This window comes from Gopherus evgoodei, chromosome 6, assembly GCF_007399415.2.
Source record: "Gopherus evgoodei ecotype Sinaloan lineage chromosome 6, rGopEvg1_v1.p, whole genome shotgun sequence".
Lineage (NCBI taxonomy): Eukaryota > Metazoa > Chordata > Testudines > Testudinidae > Gopherus > Gopherus evgoodei.
The window spans coordinates 66,155,776-66,177,417 of NC_044327.1; the positions used below are offsets into that span (position 1 = coordinate 66,155,776).

General features: G+C 42.0%; 1 protein-coding gene across 2 annotated transcripts in view; it reads right to left on the minus strand.

The window, feature by feature from the left end:
* The window catches only part of CAMK4 (calcium/calmodulin dependent protein kinase IV), a 319,667-nt gene that overhangs the window by 87,294 nt on the left and 210,731 nt on the right, over positions 1-21,642 (minus strand). For both annotated transcript variants that reach the window (XM_030567611.1, XM_030567612.1), the window contains exon 5: positions 17,986-18,058. In XM_030567611.1, the coding sequence (XP_030423471.1) occupies positions 17,986-18,058 (73 nt within the window). The remainder of the gene's footprint in view (positions 1-17,985; positions 18,059-21,642) is intronic.

Consider the following 21,642-nt stretch of genomic DNA (forward strand, 5'->3'; position numbering starts at 1 on the left):
TTAAAAAACTTATGCTATGCTTCTGGGTGACACCCCCCAGGACAGTTTGGCATCAGCACAGCCTCGCTTGCTTGATGGCCCATTAAGGACCATAAGCTATACAATTGACCCATAGAGAGAAGGTAGGAGATACACCTTATGACTCCCTCATGCAGTGGCATGCCTATGGACAGAACTCTAAGGGTATGGCTACACTCGAAACTTCAAGGCGCTGCCGCGGCAGTGCTTTGAAGCGCGAGTGTGGTCGCAGCGCCAGGAGACAGCTCTCCCAGTGCTGCACGTACTCCACCTCCTCATGGGGATTAGCTTGCAGCGCTGGGAGCCACACTCCCAGCGCTGCAGCACTGATTACACTGAGGCTTTTCAGCGCTGTATCTTGCAGCGCTCAGCGGGGTGTTTTTTTCACACCCCTGAGCGAGAAAGTTGCAGCGCTGTAAAGCGCCAGTGTAGCCAAGGCCTAAGGCTTCCATGCCATGTGCCGGGCAGCTTCGGTTTGGAACAAAGAAAGCACAAGCTGCATGGCAAAAGACTATAAAAGGCATCTGCATCTTCTGCTTTTTGTTTTCATTCCTGCTTCTTACCTTTGGAGTAACCTTTCTACAAAACAAAGCTCTGAACAAAGGATTGAATGACCCATCCAAGCTGTGGATGTGTTCCAGAGGGACTTCCAAGCCAGCAAACTGACCAATACTGTTAGGAACCTGGTGGACTTTGAAGTCCTTGTATATATGTGATTGTTTTATCATTTTACAACTCTCTTCTTGTTCTTTCTTTATAATAAACCTTTAGTTTTAGACACTAAAGAATTGGCTGGCAGCATGGTATTTTGGGTAAGATCCAAACCTGTACTGACCTTGTAAAATTGCTTACCCTTTGGGGTCAGAAGAACATTTTGTATAGTAAGAGTTTGAAAATAACCTCTCACTGTACTGGACCTAGATGCTGGCTGGGTACCAGGACTAGAATGCAATAAAGGGGGCTGTGTGATTTCTTTTTTGCTTCTTGATGACCAGTGTCATCAAGTTTACCTTTAGTGTTACCCACTAGTCTTGGGAGTATCTGCTCTCCCTTTTGCATCCTGTCCTGACCTTGGCATTTCCATTGAGGGCTATCCCAGGCAAGCCAAGTAACAAGTAGTATAGTAAATTTTTAAGGTTTCCAGGATGCATTAGTCCAATTATTATTTTTCAGAAACCAAAACAATTAATCATTTAATAAAAAGTATCTTTTTAGAATATATGTAACTGCCTTAATATCAATAAAATGGATTTGAAATAAGCTTTAATTGTGTTTAAAAGTATACAGAAAGTTTGGTAAACTTATGAAAAATGGATATTTTGGACCAAATTTTCAAAGCTATATTTAGATTCAGCTAGTTTGTGTATGCAAACAACCAATGTGCCCATGCAAATCAGGTACTGCACAGATACAATGCCAATTAAATGCACAGCCGGACATGCATACAAGCAAATACCTGATTTCCCCATGAATCCACCTGATATCGGCACAGGTAAGTCAAACGCACAAACTGCATGTGCACATTTGTTCAAGCAGAACTGAAGGCCTGCCACTCCTTTACAGTGCAATTATGATTTTAGAGTGTTATTAACAAAATATAATAGTTTAAGTAACATCTAATAAAAATGTTCTGTTCTCTGAGTTTGCATATAAATAATGATTCGGAATGGTGGTTATTACTAATTTTCCACTACAATAAATAATAAAATATAAACTGTCCATGAACAAACCGAGTCTGGAAATTAGGAGGTTTCTAACCACCAGAAGACTGAGGTTCTGGAGCAGCCTCCAAACAGAAGTTGTAGGGACAAACAACTTTACCGGTTTGATTAGAGAGTTGGACAATTTTTTTAGTGCAATTGTATGACAGGGTTGTTTGTGATGCTAGGGAACAGGACTCAACAGCCCTGTGGCTCACTTCTGGTTTATGTCCTATGTTCCTAAATCTCATATTTCACGGTTTCAACTGGCCACCAGAAGGAGTCTTGAAGAGATTCCGCCCTCCCCCAAAAAATGTTTTCTGAGAGGCTTTTTTTTATCTCCTTCCTGTGAAGCATCAGCAGATGGCCAGGGCTGGAGATGGGACACTGGGTGAGGTGGGCCAGCGCTCTGAGGTGGCATGAGCATTCTCTCTCTCTCAGACGCTTGGCTGGCTGGTTCCTGCTCACATGCTCAGGGTCTAACTCATGGCCATATGTGGGGTCAGGAAGAAATTTCCCCCCAGGTCAGTTTGGAAGAGGCCTTGGGGGTTTTCACCTTCCTCTGAAGTATGTGGGTGCCTGGTCACTTGCCAGGATTATCTGGGTATATGTCACTTAAACATTTCCTTTCCCTTCCCAGGGCCTCAAGCCCTGGTGCACCTTGATCCTCCTATTCTCTCCCTGTGGCACATAATAGTTTAGTCTCCTGTAAGCTGTAAAACTTTGGACTCATTTTGGTTGTTGGGTTAGCATGTGGGTTCTGGGTGATGCTGGTGGTTTGTGACAGATGATCAGGCTAGATGATCTCGTGGTCTCTCCTAGCCTTAAACTCTAGGACTCTAAATAGAATATGTGAATGCACAATTTACAATATTGCTTTACCCACTATTCAGGTAATCCTTCTGAAGCTCAACACCATCCACCTATTTGTTATTCAACCAAATATCGCAATTAAAAATTCAGTATACTCCTATGCTTCCTTGTCAATGAATCAGCCCCAAGAAGATATATTTTCTGTCTGTAAGTTCAGCACACAAGGGACCACTAGAGATGCAGCAAGAGGCATAGTTGCCTCAAATTCAGATGCCTGATTACTTGTGGGCACTTGTGTGACTAATGCACCAGCCTCCTCATCTGATAGGTATCTTGTTAAATTCAGTTGTCGGGGGCATTATTTGCTGTAATGACAACATTCAACATGGTGGTTCCAGTCAGCTGAATAGCTAGAGGTCAGTCAAGTATTGTGGTGTTCCTGTGAGTACTTGTAAAATTTGTATTACTTACCCAACTCTAACTGACTTTCTCACATTTGCCAAATGAATTAAACCAGGTAAGTAATGTCAAAATTAGACATTTCCAGTCTTGTTAATTGTTTGCTATTTATTCATTGCTATTGCTATTTATTTCCATTCAACAAGGAAAAAAAAAAGATATTTCTCCCAAATACATAACTACATAAGAATGGTCCGACTAAAGGTCTATCTAGCCCAGTATCCCATCTTCCGACAGTGGCCAATACCAGGTGCTTCAGAAGGAATGAAAAGACCAGGTAAACATCAAGTGATCCATGCCCTGGCGCCCATTCCCAGCTTCTGACAAATAATCAGAGGTTAGCTTCATTAAAAGTTCCTATTAATAAAACAGTAAGGAAACACAACAGAATGTAAATGAAAAATAATTTGGATTTTTAATTAATGCAAATTTGTGATATTTAGACTCGCTTTACTTTAGAGCCACTGGAATAGAAGTATGGTCAGGAGACTCCTTAAGATGTATGAGAACACTGTAATTTACAGTCTATGATGAACACACATAAAATGCCGATAAAACCCAGAGCCTATGGGATCGTTGGACCATCCTAACAAAACTTTTAAAGATCTTGAGCCTTCTTATGAGTTTAATCCAAATCTGTTAATATTCGTTTTTATAAAAAGCCTAATTTACGTCACATTTGTTCTTATGCAGCTTCCTAATGCTTGACTGCAGGCAGAGATAACAGATGCCCTAGGGATGATGTGGAGGACAAGACTAGCATGTTCCCAAATATTTCACTAAACTGGAACACCTCGGCACAGAGAAGCACATCCTGAAGAGCTCAAAAAGAGGAAACGGCCAGCTAGCCCCAAAGCCAGACGGTCACTAGGGCACCCTCTCAGAAAACATCTCCAGGTAAACGTATGGCACCCAGCGGATGTGGGGCCCATAGGAAATGGATGGCTGGACCCATCTGAGTGACTGGACCAATTTGCTCCTATTTCCTCACTAACTAGGTCTAAGTTAGAAAATTTTCACCTTTGTAACACACCTCATATCGAAACCACAAAGGTGTTCACACTGGCACCTCGTGTTTCCAACACCAAAAAACCACAATATTGGGTCATACTGTAATTCAGCAATGATGGAACAGACCAAACCCACTTCCACTATAACTATTCTATTGCAACTGGTGTTCCCAGCACAGCCCACAATGCTCCTGTAACCTCTTCACTAAGCACACAGTGCAACAAATCTTCTGTACTCCTGACAACTTTATTTTGAGCTTCTGAACCATCTGCAGTGTTATGCATACAAGATTTCAGTTTTATAAGGTGCAACACATGAAATCTTAAGTATCTTTTGGTTTCAGAAAAACAAATATTTTTATGCAATACTAATGCCATTTCATTTTATAAAATACAGATTTTATGTATTGAAAAATGCTTATTTATGTGGTTCACCTTTAAAAATAAATTGGCACAGACCCCAAGCTGTGGATTGCTACTTATTTAAACACCTGCTTCAGGACCTCTGTTTGGCACTCTTGGATAGATACCAACAATGCACTGGCACTGCAGCAGCTGGAGGGTGTGCTCTGTATATCATATTAACAGATTTATACTAGCCAGCGTGGATACACTGCAAGGTTACCAGTTACACCCATTGTGACATTAACAACATGAACTGGGATCATTGTTGCCACCACTGTTATATATTTGCAGCAAATGTTGTACAAAGGTGGTTCTGTGAGGTGTCTATAAAGAGGTTATGATTTGCTGGTTATGATTATGCTATCTGTATGTGAGTATCATTTTTGTAGTAGAAGTTATGAATATTGGCTATGTACTTGTATCTCAATGTATTTTGATTCTAAGTAGCCTCAGTGAAGCATTTGGTCAGTTTCTTGAGAAGGGACTATTCTCAGTAAGTGCCCAATCAAGAAACACTTAACTGATAATGAATTTTGGGAGATGCCAATCCACATCTGAGCTTTCCTGGAAATGTTCAAACTAACATGTAAACAATGGCATCGGCCTGCAGACTGAGTCATGCATGGACATGAGATTTGCTCATGTGACTCCAAGCTCCATCTTTCTGCTGTGATTTTCCACAGTGAGAACAAAGAAGGGTCCTTCCATAGGCAGAGAATATAAAAGGCCCTGAAAACCCCTCCATCTTGTCTTCAATCCTGCTTCTGACTGCTCTGGAGGGACCTTGCTGCAAACTGAAGCTCTGAACAAATGACTGAATGACCCATCCCAGCTGTGGATGTACTGCAGAGATTTAATTTGAACCTGCAGTTTATTCCATCACTCCTACAACCCTGAACCACGAATTTTGCCATTACTGTATGTAATTGATTCCATTTAACCAATTCTAGCTCATCTATATCTTTTTCCTTTTATGAATAAACCTTTAGTTTTTAGATCCTAAAGGATTGGCAACAGTGTGATTTGTGGGTAAGATCTGATTTATATATTAATCTGGGTCTGGGGCTTGGTGCTTTGGGATCAGGAGAACCTTTTCTCTTTTACTGGAGCATTGGTTTTCATAACCATTTGTCCCCATAATGAGTGGCACTGGTGGTGATACTGGGAAACTGGAGTGTCTAAGGCAGGGATCGGCAACCTCTGGCACGTAGCTCACTAGGGTAAGCACCCTGGTGGGCCAGGCTTGTTTGTTTACCTGCCGCGTACGCAGGTTCAGCCGATCGCAGCTCCCACTGGCAGTGGCTCGTTGCTCTAGGCCAATGGGGGTGGCAGGAAGCGGCATGGGCTGAGGGATGTGCTGGCCGCGGCTTCCCACCTGTGGTTTAAGGGAATTGTTTGTGTGACTTATGGTTAGCCAGTGGGGTAAAACCAAAGTCTTCTCTGTCTATCCGGTTTGGTGTGCCTTAGAGGTGAAGAAACCCCAGCCTTGGGCTGTAACTGCCCTGCTCTAAGCAATTGTCCTGAATTGATACTCTCAGAACTGTCCCACCAAAGGCAGCATCATTACACCCATTGTAAGCTGTAACAGTACAATTATCTAGGGCCAAATGAGAGGTGAATGCTTGGTCACACACAGGAGTGTGTGTCATTTTTTCTCTCTTTTATTATGCTTAGGGTGGAGAGCTGCCAGGGCAGGAGGGTCTTTCTGTTAATCCACTTGAGGCCAAGGGGGAGTGAGAGAAGGATGAGCCAGTGGCAGGGATTTCTAGTCTTCTTTATGCAGCCAGGGGACAGAGTGTTTGCCACACTTTCTCTTTGCAGCAGGTGGACTTGGGAAGGGTTCTTTTCCCTCCTCTATGGAGTATACTAGTTCCAAGGGATTTTTCTCTCAGTCCTCCTCCTGTAGTTAGGAGATGGGTGCTGGCTTACAGGAGATATCTGTCCTATTCTTCAAATTTCATATTTAGTTCCTTCACCGACAAGTGCTTCAGGAGACTGAAAAGAGCTAGAGAATGCAGTGAGTAGAATCTGGTGAGAGACTGTAAGGAGAAAGAGAAGAGAAACAGACTGCTGCTGGCAGCACATGACAAGTTGTATCTGTAGAAATTTCCCTATGAAAGCACACACATCAGAAGCTTAGAAGGAGGATTGCAGACAGAGACAGAGCCCAGACTACAAAGAATTACTGGGGTACTGAGCTGTATATACTGGGACAAATAATCTTAGCCATGAAGTGCTAAAGTCATGGCTGGCAGCCTGGCACTAAAGTAATAAATAATCCTGTGTCTATAGTATGTTCCACGTTGAGGCATTTTGCATATTAAACTGACAGACAATCACTTCATGCCCATGCAGCCCTTTCTCAGGATAAACACAGCATCAGTAAACAGTTTAGAATAGGAAGTGAATAGATTAGGAAGCGATTATATTTCCCCAAAGGGAAAACGGGACACCACGCAGGGCCGTCTAGGGGACCTTCCTCTCCTCCCCTCCTGGTGTGTGAGGCCAGCCCAAGCCTCTCTACCCCTGCCCAAGGCCCTCCTCTCTCTCCCCCACCCTCCACTTGGGGCCAGCATGAGGCCACTCCCGCTGCCTGCCCACACATGAGGCGGGGCTGGCCCAGCCCAAGCCACTCACCCCTCATTTTCCTCTGTGCCCTGCTAGGAATCACATTCCACTTTTTTGGCAAAATTGGGCATTTGTCCAGTTGGCAAGAGTTAACAGGACAAATGCCCAGTTTTGCCAAAAAAGTTGCGATGGCCAGGACATGGCTTGAAAAAGGGACTGTCTCGGCCAAAATGGGACATATGGTAACCCTAGAAGTGAACAATAACTTATCCAACAGAAAATACAGGGAGAAGACTAGGCCAATAGAACGTTATTATCCATACTGGCATTTGTCCAGGACATCAAAGTTTGTACTGTTGCATGATGGGGTATACCTACCCTACACTGAGCCAGCAAGGGCTAATGAGCTGTTATGGGCCCACTCAGCCCCACTAAATCTGTACTCGCTGTCAGTTAAGAAAGTGGTGGTTAAAAGGGGAGGAGTAGCTCAGTTGCTGGCTGACCAGAGAGGAGAATAGACCTCTGGTCCTTTGCTCCTGGAGTCCTTGAGGGAAAGGGCCAGTCCAGGACCTCTGCAGATTGCAGAATGCCAGAGCCTCTCCAGAGGAAGGAAAGCTTTGCCCAGGACTGCTGAGTTTTGTCTTGGGACTATTTTTCTTTACTTGTTTATAAAAGGATGTTTGGCCAGGCTAGGAGAGGCCTGAGGGCCCTGCTGACACTGTTGCAGGAAACTCATAGACTCAAAGGTCAGAAGGGACCAATATGATCATCTAGTCTGACCTCCTGCACAAGGCAGGCCACAGAACCTCACCCATCCAATTTTATAACAACCCCTAACCCAGGACCGAGTTATTGAAATCCTCAAAATTGGTTTGAAGACCTCAAGCTGCAGAGAATCCACCAGCAAGCGACCCATGCCCCACGCTGCAGGGGAAAACGAAAAACCTCCAGGGCCCCTGCCAATCCACCCTGGAGGAAAATTCCTTCCCGACCCCAAATATGGCGATCAGCTAAACCCTGAGCATGTGGGCAAGACTCACCAGCCAGCACCCAAGAAGGAATTCTCTGCAGTAACTCAGTTCCCATCCCATCCAACATCTCCCCACAGACCATTGAGCAGACCTATCTGCCCAGGAGAGGTGTGGAGAACTGCATCAAACTCTGTGGATTTCTTGCACCCGACTCAAGCCTGCCCTGTGGTATGTCTGGGACCCTGAAGAGTGCATGGTCACGTGTGATGGAGAATGTGGGCATGATCTCCCCCTCTAATGAAGGGAGAGGCCTGAGTCACCCAGATCTTCAGGTACACCAAGGTGGAGAGTCAGGAGGAGTCTGCCTTGCTGGGAACAACCTGGACCTGAATGAGTGGATGGCTCAGAACCAACAGCAGCAAGTTGCTCAGCAACAAAAGATCACAGTTTATGTATTGCAGATTCTTGAAGTGTAGATTCAAAATTCTGGTTTGGACCTTTTGTGTTCATTGTAAGAGTATCTCAAGTGTCGCCACAAAGATCTAGATACAAACTGCTTCATGAAAGATATCAAAGCTCAACAACTGCCTGTACATTATGACTTGATAAACGCAGGCATTCTTGTACACAGTGGAGGAATGGCTACTCAGACTCTTCTGAGGCCAGATCCTCAGCTATTGTACACTGTCACAGCTTAACTGACATCACATAACTTACAAACAATTTACTCAAGTAGAGGACCTGGTCCCCAGTCTTTCAAATTCTGGCAACATCTTTTTTGCAACAAAACACTATCATACTTTACCAAAAGGACCTAAAAATTAAATACTGTAGAATCCACTTAATTGGTACCCTTTGATGTAAACAGAAATGTGTCCATAAAGTAACTGTCTCACTTAAGAGTAGCTCATACAAATATACTGTGCTGGGAGACAGTCACAGTACTGAGTGTATAAATTCAACTTAGACTACATTAAGACATAAAAAGATCGGAAAGCAGCATGAAGTGAGCAAAGGGTCACCAGTGTGAAGGTTATGCAAGCAAACACCAATTTGCACTTCTTAACTACGGTGAATGGGCTTTCAAACAATACTAGCCCAGTCATTTAGTCTTCACAACTGGCCATTCCCTTAACCCATTGTTTAGTCAGTGTAAGGGAAATACACTATATTCAATCATCATGTGACATGCTATTAAGTGCATTCCAAGTTCCTTGAACTCAAAGACCAACAGACTTTAGTAGTGGTCTGCACTCCTGGGAGTGGACTGGAAGAATGTAGGGCTTATTGAGCCTCTAACCCCACTAGAAAAATCTCCCATCCAGGTTTGAGGGTGCCTTAAACCCAGATTAACATACAAGGTTGAAGGCATAGGTTTGAGCCAAGTTTTTGCCTCCTTCTGGGCTGGCAACACACCTACTTTACAGTGAGGATGCAGGGTAAAGATACCCAGGAACTATTACTCCTCCAATGCCTTCCCACAATTCCACCTGGGTCAATTTTTCTTGTCCTCTCCCTTTCTACTTCCCCCCTTCTTCTGCACCAAAGTCACCTGAATTAGGTTGGTGTTTAAACTCCACATTGGCTACTACATTTCTTCTGCGCTTCCACAGCATTTGAACAGAGATGCCATCTGAGAGATTCTTTTCCCATCATGCGGCCAGCTGGTGAGAAACTGACACCAAGCTTCTGGTGACCCTCTGGTGTGAGGTCAGTTACACCCATCATTTAGAGAAAATCAGCAGTTTTAAGAGGGAATTTCCAAACAGCTGGCAGCAGCAGAATTCAGCAGATAGGATCTCATTGCAGGAGAAAAATCAGACTCCTGAAGACCATGTACAGGAAAGTCAAGGATCACAATGACACACCTGGCATATTACCAAAATCATGCCCATTCTACAAAGAGTTTGACTGGATACTTGGCCCCACCCCAAGCACAGACCACACTTTCCTGCTGGATGGCCTTTTGAAGGAGGAAGAGGTCATAGAGGAAAGTAAGGCAGCCTCACTAGACTAGAGACAAAGGAAGTACCCACACAGAGCTGATGCCTGCCCGTATGCCACTTCGGGGCACACTCAGGAGTTTCTTGTGCCAGACCCCCAGGAACTCTACAATGAAGAGGTGACAGGAAGGACCCAGTATGATCTGCATTTCTGCAGTTGGGTAGGAAGCAGAGTGTGTAGAGATGTTTGCTATTGTTATTAGTGATATTACGTGATGGGGGTGGGGCTTTGCCTGTTTAAGACCTATCTCATTAATGATGGCACATGCTGTGGGCTGGGGCTGACTTGCCAAGCTTCAGTGGAAGGCAGAATCTTCTCCATTTTGCCTTTGTCCCTCTTCCTCTCCTCCCCATACCCTAACTCCTATGAGTCAAGATGGATTCCAAGAGGAAGAGATGGGGGAGAATTAAACACACAGACAGTGATTTGCCATGGTATAAATTACTGTACAAAGCAGGGATTATTAAGTACAAGCAGAGCAATGCCTGCAAAAGCAGGGACATGAATGGCACAGACATATATATTTTACTTAGTCCTGTTTCCTCAAACTGACATTAGCATTAAAGCTCATTCAGAGGCAGCCTAGATATCAAATCCATTGCATTACCTGTGTTGGTATTAAGTCCAGAGCACTTGCAAAGTCTCACACTACCACAGTGAAGGGCTGCTGCTGCAGATGAAGTGGGGATTGTGGTGGAAAGGTACATCTGCGGTATTTCTAAGCAGTTGCATCCAAGTTTATGTTTGCCCATATTTACTCAACTCCTGTGTTATACCTTTCTGAAGAGCCCATTATTAAATAGCTGTTCCCATGTAGGTACTTACAAACTATAATCAAATCACCCCATAACTTTCTCTTTGTTAAGCTAAACAGATTAATCTTTGTGAGTCTGTTGTTGTAAAGCATGTTGTCAAGGTATTATTCCCACTTTGAACTTTAGCGTCCAGAAAGTGGGGACCTGCATGTACCCTTCTAAGCTTAATTCCTAGCTTAGATCTGATAGCGCCGCCACCAGTTAAAATATAGTGTTTGGCACACTTTCTGTTCTCCCAAAACCTTCCCTGGGGAACCCAAGACCCAAACCCCTTGGGTCTTAAAACAAGGGAAAATAAACCATTCCCCCTCCTTTCCCCCTCCCAGACTTTCCCTGAGAGATCACTGTGGTCCAAACTCCTTGAATTTTAAAACAGAGAGGAATTAACCTTTCCCCTCACCACTCCCTGGTGAGTTCAGACCCAATCCCCTTGGGTCTTACACAAGAAAAAAAATCAATCAGGTTCTTTAAAAAAAAAAAAAAAAGCTTTTAATTAAAGAAAGAAAAAATAATCGCTGTAAAATCAAGATGGAAAATGTTTACAGGATCTTTAGCTTATATAGACTAGAGGGACTCTCTCCCCCCTAGTCTAAGATACAAGTTACAGCAAACAAAGGTAAAATATCCATCCAGCAAAATACACATTTGCAAATTAAGAAAACAAACATAAAACTAATCTGCCTTTTCTAGCTAGTACTTACTATTATGAACATGAGAGACTGTTTTAGAAAGAATGGAGAAAAATCTGGTTGCACGTCTGGTCCCTCTTAGTCCCAAGAGAGAACAAAGACAAAAACAAACAGCACAAACAAAGACTTCCCTTCACCAAGATTTAAAAGTATCTTGTCCCCCGATTGGTCCTTTGGTCAGGTGTCAGCTAGGTTCACTGAGCTTGTTACCCGTTACAGGTAAAAGAGACATTAACCCTTAACTATCTGTTTATGACACGTTTTCTAATCCTTTAATCATTCTCATGGGTCTTTTCTGAACTCTCTCCAATTTATCAACATTTATCTTGAATTATGGACATGAGAATTGGCCATCGTATTCCAGCAGTTGTTGCACCAGTATCAAATAAAGAGGTAAAAACATCTCTACTCTTACTTGAGATTCCCCTGTTATGCATCCATTAGCCCCCTGTGGTCATTGTCCCAAATCTCATTCCTAGCAGTCTCTGCTTTCCCGTGAATTCCCCTCTCTGCAACTTCCAGCCGCTCTTTATAGGGGAATCACCTGTACCTCTTTCAGTAATCAGGGGTGGGGATCCCAGACTGTCTATCCCTTAACATATGGCAAATAGTGCTGAGCAGCAGAATAATTTATGTACAATACAGAAATGCTGCTATTCTTGCAGAGGACAGGATATGGATTCACACTACAAATTCGTCACATTTAGAGGAAGGCTGGAACTAACAGAAGCCCTGGATCCCCCTAAAACATTGAACAATGGAAGCCAGTCTGTATTTTCTCTTCCTCTTACCAAGATTTTGTGCTGTGCCAGAGGTACAGCACAGAACATGTAGCCTTGGCCACTCTGGTGACAGGAGAGGCCCTGTTGTAACTGCATATCCTCCCAAACCACAGAAACAAGCAGTTCAGTCATTTATTACCCCACCTACGCTCTACTTATCAGTTTTCCTCTACAGCCTCAACTTTCTTCTTTCTACCACCCCAGAGTTCAGGTCTTCACCCTCACCCAGCCAGGTCATGGGCTATATATTGTGTTTTGATTATTATTACAATATATTTAAACACTGCATACATTTATTAATAATATAACACACATAAATCCCCTTGTATAGTACATTGAATAATTTATAGTAATACATGATTTATTCCATTAAATCAGTTTTATGTTAGACAAATATATTTTGTTTTAAACATGCGTGGTCTTCCCTTCCATCCTGCTCTGTTTCCAGAGAACATTTTGTATTTTCTACAATTGGATAAATTATATACAAGAAAAAAATCTTATTCAGTGAGTTTAGCCCATTTTTCTGTTGATGAACAATCCACAAACTGATCTCACTTTTTCAGAATTAGTTACTGATGATACTTTGTTCAATTGCTTTCCCAGCCAAAGTCTAACCTAGATATTATCCTCAAATTGAGCACTATTGTTTTTTAATATTTATTACATCTCATAAAAAGTCACCTTTTTGTTTCTGCTGTCTGATTGGATGACAAACCAGGAAAAGCACATAGTGAATCAGATTTCACAAACATGATCACACATGCATTTCCCCACTATCCAGCCAGCTGTAGTGCTTGCTATCCAATAACCGCATTAACAAAGGATTCCACAGACTAGTTTCCCATAAAACATATATCTGAGGATTTAACTTTTATTCATTGACAAGGACATCTAATCTATGGACCCATCCTCTGACAACAGTAATCAAAAGACTGTTCTGCAAAACTCATATTTTATAACATTTATTAACCTATATTTACTTCGATGACTGCGTTTAAAAATGTCACCTTTTGATTGGAAATGATATGCACTCAGAAAATTCACTTCTTTTGCAAGGTCAAAATTGCAGTACTTTGGCCTCCATTTCACACACCAGAGGTATAGAAAGAAAAATCAATATAATCAGTTTACTGAGTTATATTTATCAAGCTGAAAAGGAATTGTTTTCAGAGAGATGCACTATCTACAGAGAACAGAAAAACAATGTGAACCTAGTGTTTAACTTGGCTTATTTAAAAGAAAGTGTAGACAAGACAATCATTGCAGGCCCAATTATCTCACTTTTACTCATGTTGGAAAATCCTGGCCCCAGTGATGTCAATGGCAAAACTCCCACTGACTTCAAAAAGGGGGCAGGATTTCACCCTCAGTGCATAGCTTTACTGAATATGGGTGGCAAAATCTAGTTTTAGCAGAACTTGTCAATTCTTGTGAAACTTAGATGACCACCACATTTTTTATATTGTGTCCCTCTTTTTTCCTCTGCTTCCCCTTCTGATTCTGCTACCCAGACACCTGTGTGTTAATCCAAGAAAAACAAGTGAAATTTTTCATATGGAGCCTGAAGCCCTGCATATCTACCAAGCAAAAGGGTGTTTAGCTCATTGCTTACCGGATAAATACATCATCTTCCCAATGTTAAGAATCTTTAATAGGAGGCAGAAGACCTGAAGTTATTATACAGTAAAAGTGTGTTTCAACAAAGCTCCAGGACAATTTTAATGCAATAAAAATGAGGAAATCCTCAGAGCACCCCAATTTCTATGAAACCGTTATGAAATCTAGACCTGTGAATTGTCTTGTCTCAGCTAAACTCAATTAACACAGAGGAAATAAAATCTTTGTTAAGGTGGAGTTAAGGTTCCAGGCACTTCATAGTGCCCTTTACAAACCTTGTAACCTTCTAGAATGTGAGGGGACAATTTCAAAAACTTAGATGTTGGGAAACTAGGAAATGCTGAGTTCTAAGCACCTTTAAAAGCATCAGTGTACTATAACAAGCAAAATAAGAATGTAAGAAAACTAGTCAATTCAGTTAAGGTTGTGGTAAGTAGGAAGTGTCAACGTAACTGCCCTTCATGGGGCTGGCAACAGGAAACAGCACAGTAATTTATCTGTCCCATCAATTTCTGTATATCCATCACAACCCAAAATCATCTTTCCTATCAATGCACTTCCATGGGCCATCACAGTGGTCTGTGGTGCACCACTGATCTGGGAAGTAGTTGCAAATGGTTGGCAGAGATCACACTATACAAAAAAAACACTTAAGAAGGAATAAGGTGCTGCTGAGCTCCTCCTTCGGGCAGGAATCAAAGGAGGCAGGGTTAAAGTTGTGTGACTGGTGCATAGGGACTGTCACTAACTCTGCATTGCCTGGTTTTCTAAAATTGGTGTTTTGTTTTTTCTTATTACACTAATGATCTTGTAAGTGGAACCTTAATGTTATATTTTCTGGTTGCAGAATATCTGAGCTTTTGGAATTGACATATCATTTCTAGAACAACACAAGGTGCATGGGGCATTGTGGAGTGTCTGGAATGTTATTCTACATAAAACATGTTTTTGAATGTTAACTTCACCATTAGAAAAAGTGAGTGTAGTGAAAGAGGCTTGATTCAGAAACATCTTTACAGGGGCCTGGGCTGGCTTCTTGGAGCTGCTAAGCATCCTGTTCTTGCTGATGGGGGATATGTGAGTTATTAATGGCACAGAAATTAACAGCAGCGATTAGAAGACGAAACTTGAACTGGTCTCTTGGCCCCTAGTCCAGGACAGCTTTCCCCAAGCCACACAATGTTTGTGGGGAACTCCGTCTCCCTTTCTCACCCCACACTAGTTGGAAGCCTGTGTACAGTGGTATTGGTCCATGCAGGACTGCAGTGGTCTCACTATTGCTACGGTACTCTGTGGAACCAGAAAAAGTCTAGCAACTTATTAATTTGACTCAGAGCCTTGTTTTGGTACTGGACACTAGATCTCAGCAGGGACAGACCAGGGAGCCGAGGAAGTTTCATGTGGTTATTGCCTATAGTTTTTTCCCCATATTTCTGCACAAGAAACCATTATAAGAAAATTGACAAAGTGGGTATTCACCCACGAAAGCTCATGCTCCAAAACATCTGTTAGTCTATAAGGTGCCACAGGATTCTTTGCTGCTTTTATAAGAAAATTGAAATTTTAGGAGTATACAATATGGGGAAGAAGGCTGTGTCTTCAGGAACTCCTTGACCAAATGACTACATTTGCGCCACAAACTTTACCCTGGGCCCGTAGATGCCCATCTGGGGTCACCCTGCATGTTTATTTTTGAGAGGGTTGAGAATTTAGCTTTAACCAGACACTTTGTTGCAGCCTAAACTACATGTCTCCCCACAATCCATCTTGCTTGTATGTTCTCTATTGAGCAGTCCCCTAAGGCTGTATGTGATTTGTTTAGAGACCTCTACATACATGTCAACATACATGAAGGAACATTTAGCAACAAGAAGAAAGTCAAGGAAAGTGTGGGCCCCTTTCTGAATGAGGGAGGCATCCCAGTGACAGAGGATGTGGAAAGAATTAATGTACTCAGTGCTTTTTTTGCCTGTCTTCACAAACAAGATCAGTTCCCAGACAGTGCACTGGGCAGCACAGCATGAGGAGGAGGTGACTAGCCCGCTGTGGAGAAAGAAGTGGTTCAGGACTATTTAGAAAAGCTGGATGAGCACAAGTCCATGGGGCCAGATGCGCTGAATCCAAGGATGCTAAAGGAACTGGCAGATGTGATTGCAGAGCCATTGGCCATTATCTCTGAAAACTCATGGCGATCGGGGGAGGTCCCGGATGACTGGAAAAAGGCTAATGTAGTGCCTATCTTTAAAAAAGGGAAGGAGGAGGATCCGGGGAACTAAAGGCCAGTCAGCCTCACCTCAGTCCCTGGAAAAATCATGGAGCAGGTCCTCAAGGAATCAATTCTGAAACATGTAGAGGAGAGGAACATGATCAGGAACAGTCAGCATGGATTCAGTAAGGCAAGTCATGCCTGACTAATCTAACTGCCTTCTATGACAAGATAACTGGCTCTGTGGATGAGGGAAAAGCAGTGGACGTGTTATTTCTTGACTTTAGCAAGTTAAAGTAGTATGGATTGGATGAATGGACTATAAGGTAGATAGATCATTGGGCTCAATGGGTGGTGATCAATGGCTCCATGTCTAGTTGGCAGCCGATATCAAGCCGAGTACCTCAAGTGTTAGTCCTCGGGCCGGTTTTGTTCAATATCTTCATTAATGATCTGGAGAATGGCATAGACTGTACTCTCAGCAAGTTTGCAGATAACATTAAACTGGGAGGAGTGGTAGATATGCTGGAGGGTAGGGATAGGATACAGAGGGACTCAGACAAACTAGAGGATTGGTCCAAAAGAAATCTGATGAGGTTCAGCCAGGACAAGTGCAGAGTCCTGCACTTAGAATCGAAGAATCCCAAGCACTGCTACAGACTAGGGACCAAATGGCTAGGCAGCAGTTCTGCAGAAAAGAACCTAGGGGTTACAGTGGACGAGAAGCTGGATATGAGTTCACAGTGTGCCCTTGTTGCCAAGAAGGCTAACGGCATTTTGGGCTGTATAAATTGGGGGCATCGCCAGCAGATTGAGGGACGTGATCATTCCCCTGTATTCGACATTGGTGAGGCCTCATCTGGACTAGTGTGTCCAGTTTTGGGCCCCACACTACAAGAAGGATGTGGAAAAACTGGAAAGAGTCCAGCAGAGGGCAACAAAAATGATTGGAGGCAGGAGCACATAACTTATGAGGTGAGGCTGAGGGAACTGGTATTGTTTAATCTGCAGAAGAGAAGAATGAGGGGGGATTTGATAGCTGCTTTCAACTACCTGAAAGGGGGTTCCAAAGAGGATGGATCTAGACTGTTCGCAGCGGTAGCAGATGACAGAATGAGGAGTAATGGTCTCAAGTTGCAATGGGGGAGGTTTAGGCTGGATATTAGGAAAAACTTTTTCACTAGGAGGGTAGTGAAGCACTGGAATAGGTTACTGAGGGAGATGGTAGAATCTCCTAACTTAGAGGTTTTTACGGTCAGGCTTGACAAAGACCTGGATGGGATGATTTAGTTGGGGACTAGTCCTGCTTTGAGCAGGGGGTTAGACTAGACCTCCTGAGGTCCCTTCCAACCTTGATATTCTAGGATTCTATGATTTGTCAGACAGCGACTGCAAATAAAGCAAAACTTCTTTATTCATGACTATACTCTTTAGGAACCTCCCACTCAAGTTTCCCTAACACGCCATGCAACCTTACTAATTCATTCATTCCATTACTCTCTCAATGTTGTATGGAAAGGTAATGCATTCTCTTCTGTATAAAAAGGAATCCTAAATAAATAATAGCGATGTACTTCATGAAAATTTGAATGGCAGACTACAAAAGGGCCAGCAGTCTCAAATCATTTTCTGTCCTAAATGACCTATACTGAACTTGCAGGTTTTTGAAAATGGGTAGTGATAAAGAACATTAATTCAACTATAGCAGATGAATTATAGCATATATTGGTGTCTCTTAAAGTCACTTTTGCCTCTGAGATGTCACTACTTTCAAGGGATTGATAGAACAGTTATTATAGAAATGAATGTATAGACTAGTTACAAAGAACAGCTGCTTCTTTTGCACCTGTGTACTTATTAAGCAATTATTCCAAATAAATGAAATATTATTATGTGCTGAGACTATGATCCTAGTTAATACTTACAGCAACTGCCTCCAGGATTTGTTTAACAGCATCGGCAGCATCTCGCTCACTGTAATATCCTTTTTCCACAATCCTAGAAAGAAACCAGGAGATACTGCTCAGACTCATGGATATAGATGAGCATGCAATGTAGGTAAATGCTTCATAAAAAAATTAATCAGAAATAATCAAATTCGGACACGTCAGGTAAGCTGCAATGCTCTCTGCAGAATCAAAATTACAGATTTCTGATGGTTAAAGCTAGGTCTATGCATCTGTACTTTACCTGTGGTTCCTAGTTAATATAAAAAAAAAGAGGATTTTAAAATACCAGTTTATTGTTGTAGAAGTCAAATCATAAATACTAATAAAGTCTGCAAAGGAAAGGTATTAGAACTCTATAGGATGATGAATTTTAGAAAATCAGAGCTAGACAAATCATCTGTAACACCTTTTGGGGATGCTTTCCTATATTTATATTTAGTTTAAGCCATTCTTCTAAAAATGATGTGCCATCCATTTGCAATGTCCCACTAAGATCTGTTCTGCACAGTCTAGTTAGGGTGTTTGGTATTAGAATCTGAAGGCTGCAATATGCTGATTTGTCCTCTTTTGTTTTCTGAGTACAGAACTGCTGTTCTGTGGTCCACACAGAAACTTCACTGCAATGCAAGATTTTATTGTTCTTTAATTCATAAAGCCCAGCACGGTATATGCATATTGCTCCTGACAATTAATAGCCTGATTTTTCAAAAGTGCTGAGGACTTGCAGCTCATAGTGACTTCAATGGGCTTTGTTGGTGCCAGGAACCTCTGAAAGATCTGGTGACTAAATCTTCTTTTCTAACATCCATTCAACTCTTTATTAGAGAAAAATATATTTGTTTAAAGACTGTTCTTCTCTTTTGAAGCTTTTTAAACAATGGTACATTAATATATAAATGCCTTTTTCTTTAAATGGGTAATAGCAATGACAGAATATCTGGTGCCTGATTCAGGGTTTCATGTTCTGGGACATTCTGGAAAACCATGAACTAGTATTACTGAAACAAAATATGAAAACACAGTTAAATAAAAAAATAAATAATTGTAATCATTTAGCTTTTTTTTGGTTTAAAAATTGAATTAATTTTCAAAGCCCAACACAACAAACAAGTTGCACTCAGGCCATATATTGTTACTTGACTATAAACTAGTAAACTATGTACAAGAAAATTTTTAAAAAGATTTATATCACTGAACACTTACAATAATTCTCTTGCCCCCCCCCACCCCGTAGTTCTCTTGCCAGTATTTTCTAGCTATACACAGCATTTATGACCAATAACATTTCTCTTACAGAGTTACACCAAAAAAACACATTTGACTGATAGGTTTGATTATTATATTGATTTTTAAAAGCTCAACCTGACATATACAGGTTTTTGTCTTAGATACCGTAACAGAGGTGCATGGCTGTATACTTTCTGTAAGATCAAGGACTGCAAGCTGTGAGACTGATTTTAGTGATAAGGCAGAACAAGCTTCCACATACCTGAAGCAAGGTTGAGATCTGATTTACTGAGGAGGGGAACACTTGGCATATCTCTTCTGCAGTATTTATTTCAGCAGCACTGTTGTGATGAGTGTGGCACTCAAGAGTGAGAGCCACTGTCATGGGGCACCTGTCCCGCACTGGGCTCTAAGGGGTTAATATAGCCCTAGGGAGGCTGCACAGGAGACAGCCAATCAGAGAAGGGCTGCAGGGAGCAGCCAAGCAGAGCCAAGCAGGCCCATATAAAAAGGGAGCTGCAAGGCAGAGGAGGGCAGTTCTCTGCTGGGAGCCCTGGAGGAAGGATTGTCTCTGGAGGGCTGAGAGAACTGCCAGCACCCTGGACAGAGCAGTGCACCTAGCAGGGACCAGGAGAGTGAGAAACAGCTCCTGGCTGGCTGCTGGAGTTTGCAGGCTGAGGCCCTGAGGCAACGGCAAAGAGGATGCCGGGGCCATGAGGAAATAGCCAGACAATTTGCTACAGTAGCCACTAAGGGAAGTGGCTGAACAGCAGACTGCAGGTCCCCTGAAAGGGGAGAGCACAGTGTGTGGCATGGCTGGAGGGCTGTGACGCTGAAGAGGATACCAAAGACCTTTGAGAGATGTAGGTCCTAGACCACGAGCAACGGCAGCAAGGCACCACCTGAAGTGGGCACACTAACATGCAGAGGTAATCCCCAAGACAGCCAGCAGAAGGTGCCAGAGTGGTGAATGAATCCCGTTATAGTCACCCTCTGATGTGATTCATTATGACAGCACAAGGGCTGATGAAAGAGGTGCTGTGTGACAAAAATTACTACGTAGTCACTGGGACTTCCAGTATAATATATATGGCTATAAAAAGATGATAACCCACCAACCAGGGTAAATTTAACAAATATGGTAGCCCTTTATTGTCCCTATATAGAGTGAAAGATGGGTTTGTTTTGAATAATGTCATTTACAGTTTTATCATATAACTGACCAGCAGTAGAGAAAAATACAATAAAATAATTCAGTTTGACTGGAGGGAAAAATCCAATGAGGCAAGGATATTTTTCAATGTATTGTTTCATAGTACTGCCTAATGATAAACACTCATTCTATTCATTGTTCTTCAATGGGAGACACAATATAGTCTAAAGTGACACCCACTCATCAATGCAACAGTAAAAACAGCAACTTATAGTACTTGTTATTTCACTAGAGAATCAGAGAGACTCAGTTGTTACTCAGGAATTTCTGCAAAAAATTCAACATAAGAGGAGTTTTCTTGTGGTTTAATGTAGAATAGCACTGAATTATTTTTAGGCGCAGATTTTAGAACAATTTTTAAGAGCTGTAATTTTAAACATCATTTACTTTCTATGCTATTGCTTTGACAGTCTCGATACATGAGGGCCAAAATTCTCTGTGTTGCCATTTTCATTCAGATGTCTCCAATAGACCACACTGTTCTAGTCCAAAAATATATCCCACAGCAGCAGCTGTTCACTTCTTAAGACCAGTTCTGTATCACCAGTAAAACATATTTATGGGCCAGCTGCTACTGACTCCCTGATACTTTTAAATCAATATTAACATAATGATTGTACCAGTTTTACAAAAAACCAAAAGTATGCAAATCCAAAGTTAAGGCTGTCATTTATGTTATCCATAAGTAAGTGTATTGCAATTTGTAAAATATACTTCATTACATACCACAGTGACTAGAAACTCCTGTAATTCCCAGACCTTGGGACCATTAGTATTTGCAGGATCAGGGTTATAGTCGGTTATTTCAAGAAATAATGACGTTTTAGGTCTCAGATTGCTGAGAGCCTGCTACATGCTCTAGAGTCTACTGAATCAGTGATATTGAAGAACATGAACAGTCAACACACACACACAAAAATCCTTTTCCCTTTTAAAACACTAGTTCACACATATAGTAACAACCACTTTGGACCAACATAACATAGTTTTATATAAAGTTACATCTTTCATACCAAAATTATCCCAAAGTGCTGCAAAACACTGAGTTAGACAACTGGGAGCACATTCACCAGTGTGACTGGCATTATGCACTCAGGAATAAATTTATCTGAGGAATTGGACAGTTTAACGGACAGACAGTACGTGTTGAAGAAATAAGAGACATCACCTACATTTTTCAAGAATTGACGGAA